Source organism: the organism of the source record quoted next (assembly GCF_019968955.1).
Source record: "MAG: Porospora cf. gigantea A chromosome Unknown PgA_NODE_525_length_15797_cov_330.218, whole genome shotgun sequence".
NCBI lineage: Eukaryota > Apicomplexa > Conoidasida > Eugregarinorida > Porosporidae > Porospora > Porospora cf. gigantea A.
The window spans coordinates 1-15797 of record NW_027151744.1 but is presented as its reverse complement, the minus strand read 5'-3'; the positions used below and the strand labels follow the sequence as shown (position 1 = coordinate 15797).

The 15797-nt window shown below is 55.4% G+C and overlaps 8 protein-coding genes across 11 annotated transcripts; 5 read left to right on the top strand and 3 right to left on the bottom strand.

Moving 5' to 3' along the window:
- Positions 1-38: 38 nt before the first annotated feature.
- On the top strand, positions 39-350 carry KVP18_002384 (uncharacterized protein; the record flags this gene model as incomplete). The annotated part of the gene is made up of 1 exon (XM_067953219.1): positions 39-350. One exon carries the CDS (start codon positions 39-41, stop codon positions 348-350), a length of 312 nt encoding a protein of 103 aa, XP_067807992.1.
- Positions 351-533: 183 nt separating this feature from the next.
- KVP18_002378 (uncharacterized protein) lies at positions 534-4585 on the top strand (the record flags this gene model as incomplete). Of its 2 annotated transcripts, XM_067953211.1 has the most annotated exons (3): positions 534-600; positions 629-961; positions 990-4585. In XM_067953211.1, 3 exons carry the CDS (start codon positions 534-536, stop codon positions 4583-4585), a joined length of 3996 nt encoding a protein of 1331 aa, XP_067807984.1. The 2 variants fall into 2 exon arrangements, with proteins under 2 accessions (XP_067807984.1, XP_067807983.1); XM_067953210.1 differs by lacking the exons at positions 534-600; positions 629-961 and having other exon boundaries at positions 1154-4585.
- A 41-nt stretch (positions 4586-4626) lies between these two features.
- KVP18_002382 (uncharacterized protein) lies at positions 4627-5112 on the top strand (the record flags this gene model as incomplete). The annotated part of the gene is made up of 1 exon (XM_067953217.1): positions 4627-5112. The coding sequence occupies one exon, from the start codon at positions 4627-4629 to the stop codon at positions 5110-5112; it is 486 nt and encodes a 161-aa protein (XP_067807990.1).
- Positions 5113-5183: 71 nt separating this feature from the next.
- Positions 5184-7463, bottom strand: KVP18_002380 (uncharacterized protein; the record flags this gene model as incomplete). Its single annotated transcript, XM_067953214.1, has 1 exon — positions 5184-7463. The coding sequence occupies one exon, from the start codon at positions 7461-7463 to the stop codon at positions 5184-5186; it is 2280 nt and encodes a 759-aa protein (XP_067807987.1).
- A 21-nt stretch (positions 7464-7484) lies between these two features.
- On the bottom strand, positions 7485-9938 carry KVP18_002381 (uncharacterized protein; the record flags this gene model as incomplete). Of its 2 annotated transcripts, none has more annotated exons than XM_067953216.1 (1): positions 7485-9938. In XM_067953216.1, the coding sequence occupies one exon, from the start codon at positions 9936-9938 to the stop codon at positions 7485-7487; it is 2454 nt and encodes an 817-aa protein (XP_067807989.1). The 2 variants fall into 2 exon arrangements, with proteins under 2 accessions (XP_067807989.1, XP_067807988.1); XM_067953215.1 differs by having other exon boundaries at positions 7485-9821.
- A 36-nt stretch (positions 9939-9974) lies between these two features.
- KVP18_002383 (uncharacterized protein) lies at positions 9975-12017 on the top strand (the record flags this gene model as incomplete). The annotated part of the gene is made up of 1 exon (XM_067953218.1): positions 9975-12017. The coding sequence occupies one exon, from the start codon at positions 9975-9977 to the stop codon at positions 12015-12017; it is 2043 nt and encodes a 680-aa protein (XP_067807991.1).
- A 228-nt stretch (positions 12018-12245) lies between these two features.
- Positions 12246-13229, bottom strand: KVP18_005170 (uncharacterized protein; the record flags this gene model as incomplete). Its single annotated transcript, XM_067949548.1, has 1 exon — positions 12246-13229. The coding sequence occupies one exon, from the start codon at positions 13227-13229 to the stop codon at positions 12246-12248; it is 984 nt and encodes a 327-aa protein (XP_067807993.1).
- A 144-nt stretch (positions 13230-13373) lies between these two features.
- KVP18_002379 (uncharacterized protein) lies at positions 13374-15461 on the top strand (the record flags this gene model as incomplete). Of its 2 annotated transcripts, none has more annotated exons than XM_067953212.1 (1): positions 13374-15461. In XM_067953212.1, the coding sequence occupies one exon, from the start codon at positions 13374-13376 to the stop codon at positions 15459-15461; it is 2088 nt and encodes a 695-aa protein (XP_067807985.1). The 2 variants fall into 2 exon arrangements, with proteins under 2 accessions (XP_067807985.1, XP_067807986.1); XM_067953213.1 differs by having other exon boundaries at positions 13398-15461.
- Between the last annotated feature and the right edge of the window lie 336 nt (positions 15462-15797).

The window sequence follows — 15797 nt, the reverse complement described above, 5'->3', positions numbered from 1 at the left end:
CCCAAAAGCAACAAGCGGCCAAGAAGACCGCCAACAAGATGCTGAACGTCAAGGGCCGCAGGAAAAAGAAGCGAATTGAGTCCTTTGCTCTGTACATCTATAAAGTGCTTAAGCAGGTCCATCCCGAGACAGGAATCTCCAAGAAATCCATGAGCATCATGAATAGCTTCATCAACGACATCTTTGACCGGATGGCCACTGAGTCCACTCGACTCATCATGTACAACAAGAAGCGAACACTCTCCTCGCGGGAAATCCAAACGGCGGTTCGACTGCTGCTTCCTGGTGAACTCTCCAAGCATGCGGTGTCGGAGGGAGCTAAGGCCGTAACAAAGTTCGGCGCCATCTAGGAGGATTCCATAAGCGCTATGCAGGGCGTAGTATTGACGTTACCGATTCCGTTATGTATGCAAATCCCCTTCCATGCGATTTCAATAAACCAGCGAGTGCGCACCATTTAATCACATACCCCATTCATTCCTCGAGTGCGTCCGAGGTTTAGTCCCGAAAAGAACGGAATTTTAACTTCAAAAATGCCAACTGAGCTGCAGGGTCGCGACTTTGAAGACGCACTAGCCTTCGTTAACACCAACGTGTCTGGTGAGCACGCATCGCCCCCCTCACTCAGTCGTCGTAGACCCCATATCGACGCCTTACGGACGGAGGAAGATGGTTTATGCGGATCATACAGGAACGGGGCAAATTTTCAAACCCGTTGACGACGTGTTGTCGTCAGATGTGCATCCCTACCATTGCAACCTGCACTCGCAGAACCCCATATCTCTGCAAACGCAGCATTATGTGGACGAAGCGAAGCAAATTGTCAGACAGTACTACAACCTGACGCCTGACGATGCCTTGATCTGTCAGGGCGCCGGTTCTACTGGTGCTGTGGCACATCTCCTTCGGATTCTGCGTGAAAGTCGAATGAATCTCCAGCCCTCTGGCTGGATGAAGGACGGTGAGAGCGCACTCTAAAAGTGACTCAGCAGCCGTGCTGTACTTCCACGTGGGGAGGTTTGGGGAATACGTATGTTCACTGTGCAACGCCAAACTGAAGTCTGAGGGGGCATGTCGTGCCCACAGGAGCCAGCTGCACCCCGACGCCCTTACGACTCACCCTACATCCAAACGCGTCACTTTCCTGGCTGACATGAGTCTGCACCATAGCGTGCTGATGCAGTTCAAGAACCTCCTTCAGGAATTTCCATGTGATTGGGTGCCGCTGGCGTTTGACTCCCACACGTCCATGCTATCCGAGGAGCATTTAACACAGACTCTCACACGGCTCCCCGACGACACTATGCCCTTTTTATTAGTTAATGGAGCCAGCAACTTGACGGGCATCGGGGCTCCTCTGGAGAGGCTGGCAACACTGATCCACCAACACAACGGTGTCATCTTTGCAGATTTAGCTGCATGCGGAATGCATAAGCGGCCTAATATGAACCCCAGCCCAGCTGGGGCGTTGGACTTCGCGGTGATCTCGCCACACAAGTATCCCGGGGCGCAGTCGGCGCCCGGACTGCTGCTGGCTAAGAAGTGCCACCTGACAAACTCTGTACCCGGGGTCGCCGGAGGAGGCTCCGTGTACTTTGTTTCTCCTTTCAAGGAGTTGTACCTCTTCCATCAGGAGCAGCGGGAGGAGGCAGGCTCCTTGAACGCCGTCGGTCTGATCCGATTCGGGCTCAGCTTGCATTTACTGAACCAGCTTCCCCCCCAGCTGTTGATGGAGAGGGAGAAGCTCTACGTAGACTACTTCTTCCAATTCTGGGGCCGGAACAAGCGGATTCAAGTTGTCGGACCTACCAACTTCGATCGCGTCGGGGTTCTCTCCTTTATGATCAAGTACGGCAACGATATGTCGGCGGTGGAGTCCTCCAATCTCTCTCGGCGGGGCGGACTCTACCTGCACCACGAGTTTGTGGGAAGCGTCCTAGCTGACCTCTTCGGCATACAGATGCGAACTGGTTGCATGTGCGCAGCGCCTTACGCGGAGCACCTGCTGGGCGTCTCAGCAGCGGTTGTCAATGAGATGGAGCAATGTGCCTCGGAAGGGTTTCTGGTGGCGAGGCCTGGTCTCTGCCGGCTGTCGGTGGTGCCATACACGTCCTGGGATGACGTTGAGGTGATCGCCAATGCTGTGAGTTGGGTGGCGGATTTCGGGTGGCTCTTGATGCCTTTCTACAAGGTGGACTGGGATAGCGGCCGTTGGACCTCTCGGATATTCAACAGTGATCAGCGTCGTAAATGGCTTAGCAACTATAACCTGAGTCGGAACGCCATTAATGACTTTTGCGTCTCGTCTTCTCGTGTCGAGAAGGACTCCGTATCGACGGAGGCGAAGAAGAAGGACCCTCGACTGGTAGCAGGCCTGGCCAGGCAACCTGGGTGGCAGAATGCCGCCGCTGAGTTGAAGCTGGTCCTGGCTCAAGGGGCTCGGTCCAAGCTTAAGCCCGCCAGCAAGCGCGTGGTTGTGACCGATAAACCCGCAGTGTCCAATGAGTTGGCGGCGGCCCTCGCTAGGAAGAAAAGCGCTGGCTTATCTGTGGATAAGCCTGTGGACCTACTTGCGGACACACCTGCGGATGAGCCTGCGGACCTACCTGCGGATGAGCTTGCGGACACACCTGTGGATAAGCCTGCGGACCTACTTGCGGACACACCTGTGGATAAGCCTGCGGACCTACCTGCGGCCACATCTGTGGACGCCGGTTTAAGAGATTTCTATCAAACCGCTGCCCGGAAGCGCGCAGAACTGATCAAAAGGGACAGCAAGGAGGAGCCTACGGGGACGAGTCAAGCCGTGGGGTCGGTGGAGAAGTCCCCTGACTGCGATACATTGCCATCTGGCGAGGGACCGGCCGCAGATCTCCCTACGAAGTTGCCAACGGCAATGACGCATTGCCCTGAGTCTGAGACCAAGACCAGGGTCTTGGAACCTGCCAACGAGCCTCCTGCTGACGATACGAAGCTTTCCGAACCTTCCCATGAGGCTGTGCTGATGAAGCAGCGATTTGATTCTATGAAGGTCCCAGAGGGCATCGGGGAGCTCTTGGAAGCCGCGAGTGAGGTCTTAGACTGGCTTTTCGACAAGGACCGCGGCTATTCAGCCGCCCAGTTGTCGGCGATGGCTAAATCCATCCCCGTGCCGGCACGTTTTAGCCACCTGCTTTGGTGGGCCACTCCTCTGGACACAGTCCACTCGCTGTCATTGTCCGGTTGGCGCCATTTGGAGGCGATTCCTACAGTGTGTACGGATCTGCCGCTGTCGTTCTTCACTGAGCCTAGGTCCCGCGAAGTCCACTCTTGCTTCGACACTCGCCCCTTCGGTCCAAATTCTGTAGAATCTTGGAACGTGTGGCCTGACACGTTACCTGTGGTGCGGGGAGCTGCTCTGGCTCCGGTTATGCACGATCAGTCAGATGCAGGTTTCGTACACACTGACATGATGTCAGACGCTCCTTCTATGTCTGAGTCGCCGCTGCCCGCGGGTGAGGAGCCTCAGAACGAGGTCTCTGCCCCTTATGTAGTCGTAGAGCCTCAAGATGATGTCTCCGCCCCCGCAGTCGAAGCGCCTCAGGATGTCTCCGCTGCAGTCGAAGCGCCTCAAGATGATGTCTCGGCTGTAATCGAAGTGCCTCAAGATGATGTCTCCGCCCAAGATGTCTCCGTTCGAGATGTCTCCGCCCAAGATGTCTCCGCCCAAGATGTCTCCGCCCCTGCAGTCGAGGAACCTCCTCTGAGGCCCACCATCCCCATGACACTTCGCCGCAAGGTAGGCTCCGCCGTTCGTGATTTCGGTATGATCAACAACGGTGATAAGCTCCTGCTGGGCCTCTCAGGAGGTAAGGATTCGCTTAGTCTCCTCCACATCCTCCTCGACGCGCGGAAGCGCGCTCCAGTGCACTTCGACATCGGCGCCGCCACCGTGGACCCTATGACTCCGGAGTACGATCCATCCCCGCTGTCTGAGTATCTCCAAACCCTCGGAGTGGAGTACCACATTCTGCAGCAGCCAATAGTCACGGCGGCGAAGACCCACATGACAGGCAACAAGGAGTCGATCTGCTCTTTCTGCGCAAGAATGAAGCGCGGCATCTTATACTCCCATATGCGTCAGCACGGCTATACTACCCTGGTTCTTGGGCAGCACCTCGACGACCTCGCTGAGTCCTTCCTGATGTCCTGCTTCCACAACGGCGGCTTAAACACTATGAAGGCTAACTACGTCGTTGACGCTGGGGACCTCCGGGTTATCAGGCCACTGATTTACTGTCGAGAGCAGTTGTTGTCCGACTTCGCACGCAAGAGTCGCTTACCCATCATAGCCGAGAATTGCCCCGCTTGCTTCTCGGCGCCAAAAGAGCGGCAGCGTATGAAGCTAATGCTGGCTGAGCAGGAAGCGTCATTCCCATATCTCTTCCAGAATCTCCTAAAGGCTATGAAACCGCTTTACTCTGTGTCCTCTACCCTTACTGAGGAGTGCCATGTTACAGCGTGCGATATCCGACGGGTGGAGGAGACAACCACCGCTGGTGAGGAAGATGATGCGTGTGGGTTTAGCGAGTCGCTTCGCGTCTAATGGGTGCTTAGAATTGACTCGAATATTTCTGTCAACGTGTCATGGATGATAACTCTTACTTTGGTGGACATCTCGGATCATCAGACGATGAGGAGTGGATACCCGGCATGCGCCAACATCGCGTTGTGAAGCGTGATGGTAGGTACTACCTCCTGGACACTCCCAGTGACGATTCGGAGACAGACTCGAACGACTCAGCAATGAGTAGTGCCGCTGATGATAGCAACGCTGATAACAGTGACGCTGATGATAGCAACGCCGATGATAGCGACGCTGATGACAGCAAGAATCGTGGCACTTCCGAATCCGACGCCTCCAAATCCGACGCTTCCGAATCTGACACATCCGAGAAAGAGGTTCCTACTAGGAGGTGTCCCCGGCGCAGCTTGCGCATCCGTCGCCAGCGGAGCGTAGATGGCTGTCTCCGCTCACGATTGAAAGGCGAGTCCCAGACAGGCCTCAACCCGGCCAAGCGAAGGAACCGGGGAGAGAACCCGTCAAGGAAGAAATTCCTGCGGATATTGTGAAAAGATGGAAGTTCCTGCATACCGAACACCAGTACGTTAAGAACATGCGGAAATCTCAGATGATGTATGAACTAAGGAACGCTTCTACGGTCGTGAGTTCCTTCTGTCGGCTCATCCTGGGGCCCGCTCCCTAGTAATGTCACGGAATTCTCCATGAGTTCTGCAGCATCCGTAGCTGAAAAAACCTCACCCGTTACCCTAACCACAGGCAGTCCGACCACAGCGGCGTGACAGCTGCGCTGGTAATTCGCAGGGACTGCACGACCGGCGAACACCCGTGGTTTGCTGCCAATCACTGCCTCCAGAGCATCCAACTGATGGGAATAGGCAGGGTCCGCTGCAGGCTCAAACGCTCGTTCCATGTCCTCACACTTGACGATTGGAAGTCCGTTGACTCGAAGGTGACACTCAGCCTGAAGCTCACGGAAGAACGCTGCGGTTAGCATTGGGCAGAGCTTCTCTGCGTCTGGAACCGTGGCCAGCTCCTGTGAGGAGAGGTCGACGCCTCGGTGAGCCCCCTTACGAAGGCCGAGTTCCCTTTCCTTTAGCGATAGGATTCGACCCTTCAGCTTCTCGAGGATTCTGTCGGTGCTTTCGTCGGCTGACGTGACGCCGCGCAGAAACCACGCCAACTTCGCCACTAGCCGGAGACGTGCCGCTCTCTCCTCTGCCGTGTTTGGCGCCGAGGCCTCGCTGTGCGGGCCCCGCATGCCCTCTTGGAGGATGGCACAGCACTGATCCACAGCGCGTACCTGGAAGTCCGTTCCGTCCAGCGCGGTAGGGTTGGCGTCCTGTCGATGCCGCTTTGGGATCTTCTTTGCTTGGCCGAGTTTCGGGAGCATCCGGTGTCTAACTGCCCTCACGAAATCGTAGCAGAGAGTGCCGTAGGGATCGATATTCGAATACACCTTCATGCACATGTAGTCAGTGCGCCCGGGTACCCGCTCCGCAATTGCAGACCACTGGCCAACACCCAGCTCCTGCACAGCCGCCAGAAGAAGCTGCTTTTCCTTCTCCGAGAAGGTGAACGTGCGATTTAGCCCCTCGACCAAAAAGTTCTCGACTCGTTCGCGGCACTGGGCCTCTATTTTGCCTGGTACGTGTATTTGGCTTATTGTGTAGCTCTTTGTGCCTCGACACTGATAGAACTCCACTGCCGCGGCCAGCTTGAACGTCTCCACAGGAGTCCAGAACCCGGATTTCTGCCGGAGGCCGACCCAGCGAGTGCGGCACTGATAATTGTCACGCCCTGGCATCGCGGCTCCAACGAACCGCCATTTCGCTCCGAATTGGCGGACGGCCTCTTCTAGCTGCCGATCCTCCTCAGCGGTCCACTCCAGGGGCGTTGACCTGTTGAGAAAGCAGACGTAACGCTGGTAAACCTGGAATGGCGTCCTTCTGGTCCCTACTGCGGCGGCGATGTCACGCCATCGGCGGCCTTTGAACTCTGCCACCAAACCTATAAGCAGCAGGTCTTCATCCTTCGTCCAGCGTTCCTGGTTGACCCCAGGGTCAAGGTGGTGGCACCAGCGCAGCTGAACGTCCATACCTGTTAGGTGATACATCCCGCCCATACTAAGCGCCACATCATCCCAAAATCGCTTCCAAAAGTTACCGGAGTCCCATGTGTGGCCCTCGGCTACATACGTAATTTCTGCCAGCAGAGACTCCGTCGACCACTTCATCAGTGCAGACTGCATCTCGCCAACGCTGTCCATAAACGCCTTGGGCAGCGACATGGCACATTCGTCTTTAGTAGCCAGTACTGCGCCTTCATCGGTTCGACGCCGCTTGGCTGCCGGATCTTCGAGGTCCAGCAGTCGCTTTCGATTCGGAGCCGCTTGCGTCGTTGCGATCTCCTGGGCGAGCTGCTTTTTCACACACAAAGCCAACCGCTGGTCGGTTGCTGGGTCCCAGCTGAACGCGCGTTCGTAGCGGCGAACCCACTTCGGTAGGTGGGTCCCCAACAACGCCTTCTCTATGCCCTCGGCGTTTTGAGGGGGGACCAGGCCCTTCACAGTAAAGAGCGACTTCTCGTGGCTGCGGGTAGCTTTGACGGGATCCGTCTGCGAAATGGCCTGCCTCGTCCGCAACCACGTACGGCAAATCAACACGTTCTGCAGAGCGTTCGCCCGCTCAATGAGTGCGTCATTTCGTGCTGTCGTAAGGACTCGAGCCGTAGTCTCCAATTTCTGCAATCGGTCATTGACGGCGTTGATGCGAGCAAGGAATTCGGAATCCTCAGAAGACAACGGCCCTGGAGGGTCGTCCAACGTAGAGTTCACCAACATTCTGGGGTAGCAAGGGAGGGAGCGCTTGCGGGCGTTCTCACTGGGCAGAGCCGCCCACATCTATATGCCTATCATAAAAATTCACTTTATCTCGGCGTCTGTCGACTGCATGCTTGAACCTTCTTCAGTCTTTGGTTGAAACTCCGTTGAGACCTCCGGCGGCTCCTCCTCAACGAAGCGCACGTCGTCTTTGGACGTCACGTCAACACGCCATCTGGCACTTTGGCGGCGCCACCGGAACGGCGAGCACGTCGCGTCAGGATACGCAGCGCGAGCCTCTGCTTGATATTTCTTGTGGATGGCCTCAAGCGTATTGACCAGCAAGCGCGCGTAGGCAGCATGGTCGGTGAGACGCGACTCCATCATCCTCTCGCGGATGCGTAGCTTATACGACCGTATCCGATCGATGTCGTTGGCGAGTTCGATGGCCTTTGTGACATATTCGTCCTCAGTCTCGCAGGTCAGCTCTTCGACCCCCACGGACTTCAGCAGGCTCCGGCCCACGCTGTGACAGTGGTGCCCGTGCTTCCACAGGGTCAGAACTGGGGTGCTCATAAAAAGACAGTCACAGGTGGAGGTTGTACCCGCATAGGGGAACGTGTCGAGGGTAATGTCCACTGTGTTGTAGGCTGCCATATGCTGCTCTCCCGTCATCCAGCCCTTGAAGATCAGACGGTCTTCAGATATGCCTCTGGTAAGAAAGCGCTGCAACACAAGAGCGTGTGTCTGTCGGTCCCCGAGTACTTTACACTTCATCAGCAGCTTGCTGCTCGGTACTGCTTTCAAAATCCGGCACCAAGTTTCAAGACAGCGCTCCTGGACCTTCGCTAGAGTTTGAAAACACCCAAAGGTAACGAAGCCGTTCTCCAGCACCGGTGGCGGGTGCACGATCTGGTTCGTATAGAAAGACTGATAACACCAGAGCGTCTCGGGCAGCCGGATGAGTCCTTCGGAGTAGAGCTGCGTGCTGTTTGGTGGGTCAACGACGGCGTCCGTTATCCGTAGGTCGCACTGGTCAAACCCCGCTGTTCCTGGGTAACCCAGCATAGCGACCTGCACCGGTGCTGGACGCGCGAGAAAGACTTCCACGCGGTTATCGGCCATATGAGTGGGAAACTCGATGAGAATGTCGACAGCATCGGTTCGGATCATCTTGGCGATCGCCTCTGACGTCTCTGTTCGGCATATTCGGTAGGCGTCCACGGCCTCGCGGAAACGGGCTGTCACCCAATCCTGCCGGGGACTGTTGTCGTATATGTACTGTTCCACTCTGCCGGTGTACCGCTTATGGATCTCCGTGACGAAACCTAAAGTGAAACACGCCACGGAATGTGAATGGAAGTCGGCGCCGAGGTACCCTACTCTCACAGGCCGATCGCTGTCGGGAGTGTAGATGGGGAACTCGTAGGCGTCGTCGGTCAGATTTGGAAAGAGCGCAGCCAGCCGGTCCATGTACGCCACGGTTTTGAAGAAAACCTCCTGCGGTTTCGCGTGATCCACGTAGTTCAAGTCGATAATGCAATTCTGGTAGAGGAATTTATGGGTTGCTTGCTGCGTTAGACACCTCTCATGCAGTATGAAGGCCTCCTCCACAAAACCGAGGTCCTTCAGCGTGTTAGCCAGCGTGTTGAGCGCCCCGGCGTGCATTCCGTCCAGCGCCAGAGCCCGCCGTGCCTCCTCGACTGCCTCCGCCGCCCGCCCCATCGACATCAGGTGTCCTGCCCGAACGGTGGTAGCGTCAGGGCAGTTGGGCTGCAACTGGACTATGCGGTCGAGCGCATTCATTTTGGCTACTGGATTGTTCATGCGCTCCATTAGTGTCGCGAATTTTTTCCAGTGCTCCACGTTCCGATCATTCAGGTGGATTGCCATGGCTATATGGTATCGCGCCGCTTCCAGCTCTGCGCGTTCCATGAAGCACCAGCCAAGAATTTGGTGAAGGACGTCGTCAGCCGGAACGAAGCTCAAAGCACGTTGCATGTGACGGGTAGCCTCGCGGAGGTCGCCGTTCAAATACGCCTGTTCTGCCAGCAGCTTCAAACATTGGGCTATCTGCGGATACAAACCACAACAGTCGCCGCCAAGCAAGGCGTGAGCCTCGTCGAGCCGCCCCAGAGCTGCTTGTACCTCTCCAAGTCGTAGAAGCACGGAGCCTAATCCCAACAAGACGGTGCCATTCATGGCGTCGATGGCGTGGGCCTCCTCGAGCACCTGGCGCGCCTCCTGGAGATCTGTTCCCACGAGATCCTCAGCCAACTGCAGCCTAGCGTTGGCTCGTCTGGATGGACAGTCAGTGGCGTCGGCGTCCACCACTGCCTTAACGAGGGGAGTTAGCTCTGAGGGCTCCGCGGTTGGTGGGGAGGCGGTCGACGGACAGTCTGTGGCGTCAGCGTCGCTTGGTTGGTGGATCCCTCCCATAATTGGGCCATTTTCGATCTTCTCACTGTAAACAACGAAAACGTCTACCAACGAAAGGCGACACCATACACACACAAGGCTGTCCAGGTGATTATTCAAACACGTGCACCCGTCCATTAAATCTGAGTGTACCGAAATTGAACATTTCTTCCTATGGACATTGACAGCTTCAGGGCGGAGGTCACCCAACAGGGCGAAAAAGTCCGCCTTCTAAAAAAAGGGAAGGCCGAGCCTGCCCAGCTCGAATTGGCCGTGAAGACCCTCCTCGGGCTGAAAAAACAGCTGGCGGAGCTGGAAGCCGCAGAGGAGGCGAACAAGCCACTCTACGTCACCTGCCGAGATGCATTGGAGAATCTTCTGAAAAGACGTTTCTTTGTGGCTCCCAGCTTCGAGATTTATGGGGGGGCACAGGGATTGTTCGATTTCGGACCTCCAGGTTGTGCTGTTAAGAGTAACCTGGAGAAGGCTTGGAGGGAGCATTTCGTGTTGCATGAGGATCTGTTCGAGTTGAATTGCACGTGTTTGACTCCTCACCACGTACTCAAGACCTCAGGCCACGTAGAGCGTTTCTGCGACCTGATGGTAGAAGATCCAAAATCAGGAGAGTGCTTCAGGGCGGACAAAGTCCTAGAGGACCACATCGACAATCTACTGCGCGAAAAGCAGAAACCTGTGGCTCCCGAGTCGAAAGCGGATTTGGAAAAGTTGTACCGGCAAGCCGATGCGTTGACGCCAGAGGAAATGAAAGGGGCTTTCGACAGTTTGGGCATCAAGAGCCCAAGCGGAGCCTGCTTTTCCGAACCCTTCCCTTTCAACTTGATGTTCAAGACGACTCTTGGGCCCAAACAACTGGATAACGACGCTAACACCGGCTATCTGCGGCCCGAAACTGCTCAAGGTATTTTCGTGAACTTCCGCAGGCTATACGAACAGAACATGGGCCGAATGCCATTCGGAGGCGCCCAGCTTGGGCTCGGCTTCCGTAATGAGATCGCTCCACGCAATGGGCTCCTCCGAGTACGTGAATTCCAGATGGGAGAAATAGAGTTCTTCGTGGACCCGAAGGACAAGTCACACGAGCGATTCGAGCAGGTGAAACACCTGCAGCTTCCGCTGTTTGATCGCGAAGCCCAGTTAAGCCACGGAAAGATTTCTAGAGACTTGACACTTGAGGAGGCTGTGGTCCGCGGCATCGTGTCTAACGAGTCTTTGGCGTATTTCATGGGTCGCACGTACTTGTTCCTCTGTGCTATGGGAATACAGACGGAAGGTCTGCGATACCGACAGCACCTACGGTCGGAGATGGCCCATTACGCATGCGACTGCTGGGACGCCGACATTCTCACCAGCTACGGCTGGGTGGAATGTGTGGGCCATGCGGATCGCTCGGCCTTCGACCTCACCAAGCACAGCGAGGCGACCGGCGAGAAGTTGGTTGCGTGTCGAGAAGTCGTACCCCCACGAAAAGAGACTGCGGTCAAGGTGGAGATTCAGCGGGGAAAACTTGGGCCCCGGTTCAAGAAGGACTCCCAGAGCGTGATAAAGGCCCTCGAGTCGGCTACAGTGAAGCAGGCCACAGCCATTGAAACGACGTTGGACGCCACAGGCGTGGCTAAGGTTGCGGTGGGCGACCGTGAGTTCGAGGTTCTGCGGGAAGAGGTGCGGTTTGCCCTTACCGATGTCCTAGTACACCAGGAGACATATACACCACACGTCATCGAGCCCAGCTTTGGGATAGGTCGGATGTTTTATGCAATGATGGAGCACAGCTTTCGAACTCGCGGAATTGAAGGTCAGGAAGAGCGCAACTATCTTCAACTTAGGCCACGCTTCGCCCCCTACAACTGCAGCTTGCTGAGCATCAGCAACAACAAGGACTTCTCGGACGTGACCGCCTCGTTGAAGTCCGCGCTTCTTCGTGAGGGCGTCTCGTGCAAATGTGACACTTCCGGCGCATCGATCGGGAAGCGCTACGCTCGTACGGACGAGATCGGCATTCCTTTCAGCATCACAGTGGACTTTCAAAGTCTCTGGGAGGCGACAGCTACACTCAGAGAAAGAGACAGCATGCGGCAGATCCGAGTGCCAATCTCGGAGGTACCAGTGCTGGTGAAGGACCTATCGGAGGAGAGGTTGTCTTGGGTGGAGGCCTTTCAACGTTATCCCGAGTTCACGGAGCAAGAAATGCGAGCCTAGTCGCCGTCAAGCAATTCAAGCCATACGTCAGTGTCGTATGTCTGAAATATGCAATCGTTGAGCATCTGAATGGAGGTTGAGGAACGGTTCACCTTAGCAATTGCGAACACGCAAGAAACCAGAACCAACCGACTCGGCCGAACCAAGAGCAGGAGCGTGTAGCACTTGACCCCTAAGAGCAGCATGTCCACTAAGAAACAGCGGCTGCATATACCGTTGTCAGCTCCCTCACCCCAAAATGAGCAGACTACTTACGAAGTCCAACGCTTCGTGGTAGTCTACTACCAGCAGATGTATACGACTACTGTTGGTGAAAACGTACCAGCGGCAGACAAATGCTGCCAATGTCAGCTTCAGAATGGACCGGTTACCCACGGCAGCACCTCCCGCTATCATCTCCACTCTCATCATTTCCCTGGCAAAGATTGTGGGTTCTTCCGGCTTGGGCTGCGGGCTTGGGGGCGAGAGCTCAATCTCGAGCGGTGCCTCGAGTGGTGCCTCGAGTGCGGGAGGTCTGCGACGGAGGAACTCGACTAGCCACTGGGCTCGCCGACAGAGGCCAGAGATTGACCTCACGACCGAGCTCCACCAGACAAACAGCGAGAACTCGCCGCTGAAGCCGCTGATTCGTGTACCCCTCTGCCGCCGGCGGCATCGGAGGCATCCCAAGGCTGGGGCGAGGCCGTAAGTTTCGAAGCGGTCCAGCCTGTAGCCGTCGTCCGCGCTGTACAGTGAGAGTAGAGTTCTAATCTCGTGCCATAGGCCGCCGCTTACCATCCACAGGGTGACGGAAGTGAGCGCGACTACCAATGCTCCCCCTTCTCCCTGTCTCCACAACCGGAATGTCAACGCCAGAAAGAGGATGTCCAAGCACCCGGCAACTCTGGAGATCCAGGACACCAGGGCTGCGTAGACGTTCCAGACGGTCAGGACGCCGCGTTTAGAGACGAAAGACGTTGTCACTGCCAGCTCCCAGGCCACAACTGCAGCGCAGAACCCGCCGACGACGGCCACCTGTCTCCACCTGGGCTCTAGCGGGACCGGGTCCACATGGGCCAACGGAAGTCGCGGAGTGTCGCTGTAAGGATACACTGCAGCGACGAGAGGGGCGGCTTGGGGGAGGTCCTCCCATATGACGCTCGTAAGCAAGAGATACAACAGAACGGCCTTTTCCACCAAGAAGCAGCCCACTAAGTGGCTCCGAAGGACCATAAACAGCCCTAGGTCGACTTGCTTTGGTGGCGAAGGCACCGGTCGCCTGTGAGAGTGTCATGCGCAAAAAAACAAACGTCGGCCCACCGGTGACGATGCAGCCCCAAGTCCCTCAGCTCCCTACGTGTAAGCACACGCGCAAGCATGATGATATTGCTGTATTCTAAAATGGATTTGCTTGGGGTCCCAGCAGAAGGGACGGCTCAAAGCGCGTGTGCTGAAGGGGCCGGTCAGCATGCAATGGTTGAGGATGTCCCCGGTCGGATTTACGAGGGGGTGGGTACTCTGAAACCCAATCCATCGATTGACATTAAGGTTAATGAGGCCCCTGAAGCTCTGATTGACATTGAGGTTGATGAGGCTCCTGAAGGTCTGATTGACATTGAGGTTGATGAGGCTCCTGAAGGTCTGATTGACATTGAGGTTGATGAGGCTCCTGAAGGTCTGATTGACATTGAGGTTGATCAGGCTCCTGAGGTTCTGATGGACATGGAGGTTGACCAGACCCTTGAAGGTCTGATTGAGACAGCGGTTGAGGAGTTTTCTGAGGCTATGATGGAGATTGATGCCGCCCCTGAAAGTCAGGTTGACATGAAGGTTGAGGTGGTTCATGAAGCTCCGATTGACGTGGAGGTTGATGAGGTTTCTGAAGGTCAGATTGATGTGGAGGATGAGGTTGCTGAAGGTCAGATTGATGTGGAGTCAAAGGTACCAAGAACTTCGGCTGGCGTTAAAGAGGTGGAGTCAAAGGTTAAAGAGGTGAAGTCAAAGGTTAAAGAGGTAGAGTCAAAGGTTAAAGAGGTGGAGTCAAAGGTACCAATAACTTCGCCTGTCCTTAAAGAGGCTGTCACTAGCGGGCTGGCTACGGATGTAGACTCTTCAGAATCCGAAGAGTCGGCCGACCTCCCCGATTCTGGATGCGGTAACGTGGAAGGCAGCCACTACTCGGCGACCTCTCTTAGCGGCTCCTTTCACGAGGCAACACACCAGTGCAACCCCCGTCGCGTTTTGCGCGTCTCTCGCCTCGACTACCAAGATCCCCGGAGCAGCATCTGTCAGTCGGAGTTTCGAGGGTTCGCCAACCTGATGCCTATGATGGTGGCGCTGTTTCTCGTCGCCAAGATGACGGCCAATTGCTATCTGACGGGGTTCCCAGTGGACACCCGACTAGCTTACCTAATGTTCAAGGACTTCTTCTGGTTCATGAGCCTCTGGGGTGCGATAGCTGCCTATTCGTTTCTTGCGTACTTCGCGGTAGCTCGATTGTATGACGGCTCCATGCAAGACTCCTTGTTGTCGGTTTTGAAGTTTCTGATGAACGCGTTACTGTTCGGTGCGACGTCCACGACCTGTGTTCTTTTGAACATGCCCATGATGCCTGCCGCCTTCACACTTTCCACTGGCTGCGTACACATAATGAAGATCCACTCCTACGTGTCGATGGGTCAGAAGCACTTCAGACTTAAGAAAGCTGGGTTTCCCAGCGATCCATGCTTCCCCAGCCGTCTGACGCCTACCAACTACCTCCGCTTCCTAGTTTCGCCGGCGCTCGTTTTCGAGCCTTCTTTCCCCGAATCGGAGGGTTTTCGTCCGGCGTACTTCGCTCACAAGGTGCTCGTCCTGCTGTTGGATCTCGTGGCAATGTACGTCCTGTGCTCCACGTACATAATCCCTGTCGCGGACCGGTCATATTCACTGACCTTTGTTGAAACGTTCAGCCAGCTGCTTCCGCCTCTAGCCTGCTTGGTCTTCGTCTTCTTCCACTTCGCCTTTGACACCGTGTGTAACTGCCTCGCTGAACTCACCCTGTACGGCGACAGGGAATTTTACAGCGACTGGTGGAACGCCACCACTTATGACGAGTTTTCACGGAAGTGGAACCGCCCTGTGCACGACTGGCTGCTCACACACATCTACCTAGAGGTCCACCAGCGTTATGGCATCGGAAAGTGGGCTGCGACTGCTACGACCTTTCTCTTGTCTGCCATTATGCACGAGATTTTTCTTGCTGTACTCTGCCGCTTTGTACGGGGTTACATGTTCTCCCTGATGCTGCTCCAAATCCCTCTGATAGCCCTAGGACGATACCACCAGGACACCACCTTCGGAAACATGTTCTTCTGGTTCGGAATTCTGATTGGCGTGCCCTTGCTGATGGTGTGCTACACTCGAGAGTGGTCGGCAAATCGCCATGGCAGCATGGATCTGTATGAGCCGTTCCGAGTGTTTTAGACTTAACCAGCCAAGAGCAGCTTGTAATAGCGTGTCACCCGTTACAAGTCTTTTTTAATACTTTTTCGATCTTGAGGTTTAACCATATGAGAATGAACTAAAGTTCGAGCAGTTATCAGCGCTCGTGCCTGGTCAAACTCAGATTGATCTGCCCCCTTATTATTATTATGAGTATCTGCCCCCCCAGAGTAAGTGCATCAACTTTTCATTGCAATCTGTATCAACTTTTGATTGCAATCTGTATCAACTTTTGGTAGAATGTTCACAATATCAACACAAACTTTAATCTCAGAAAAGTAGGAATCCGAGAAGAGAAAGCAACCCTCCAGCAACGAC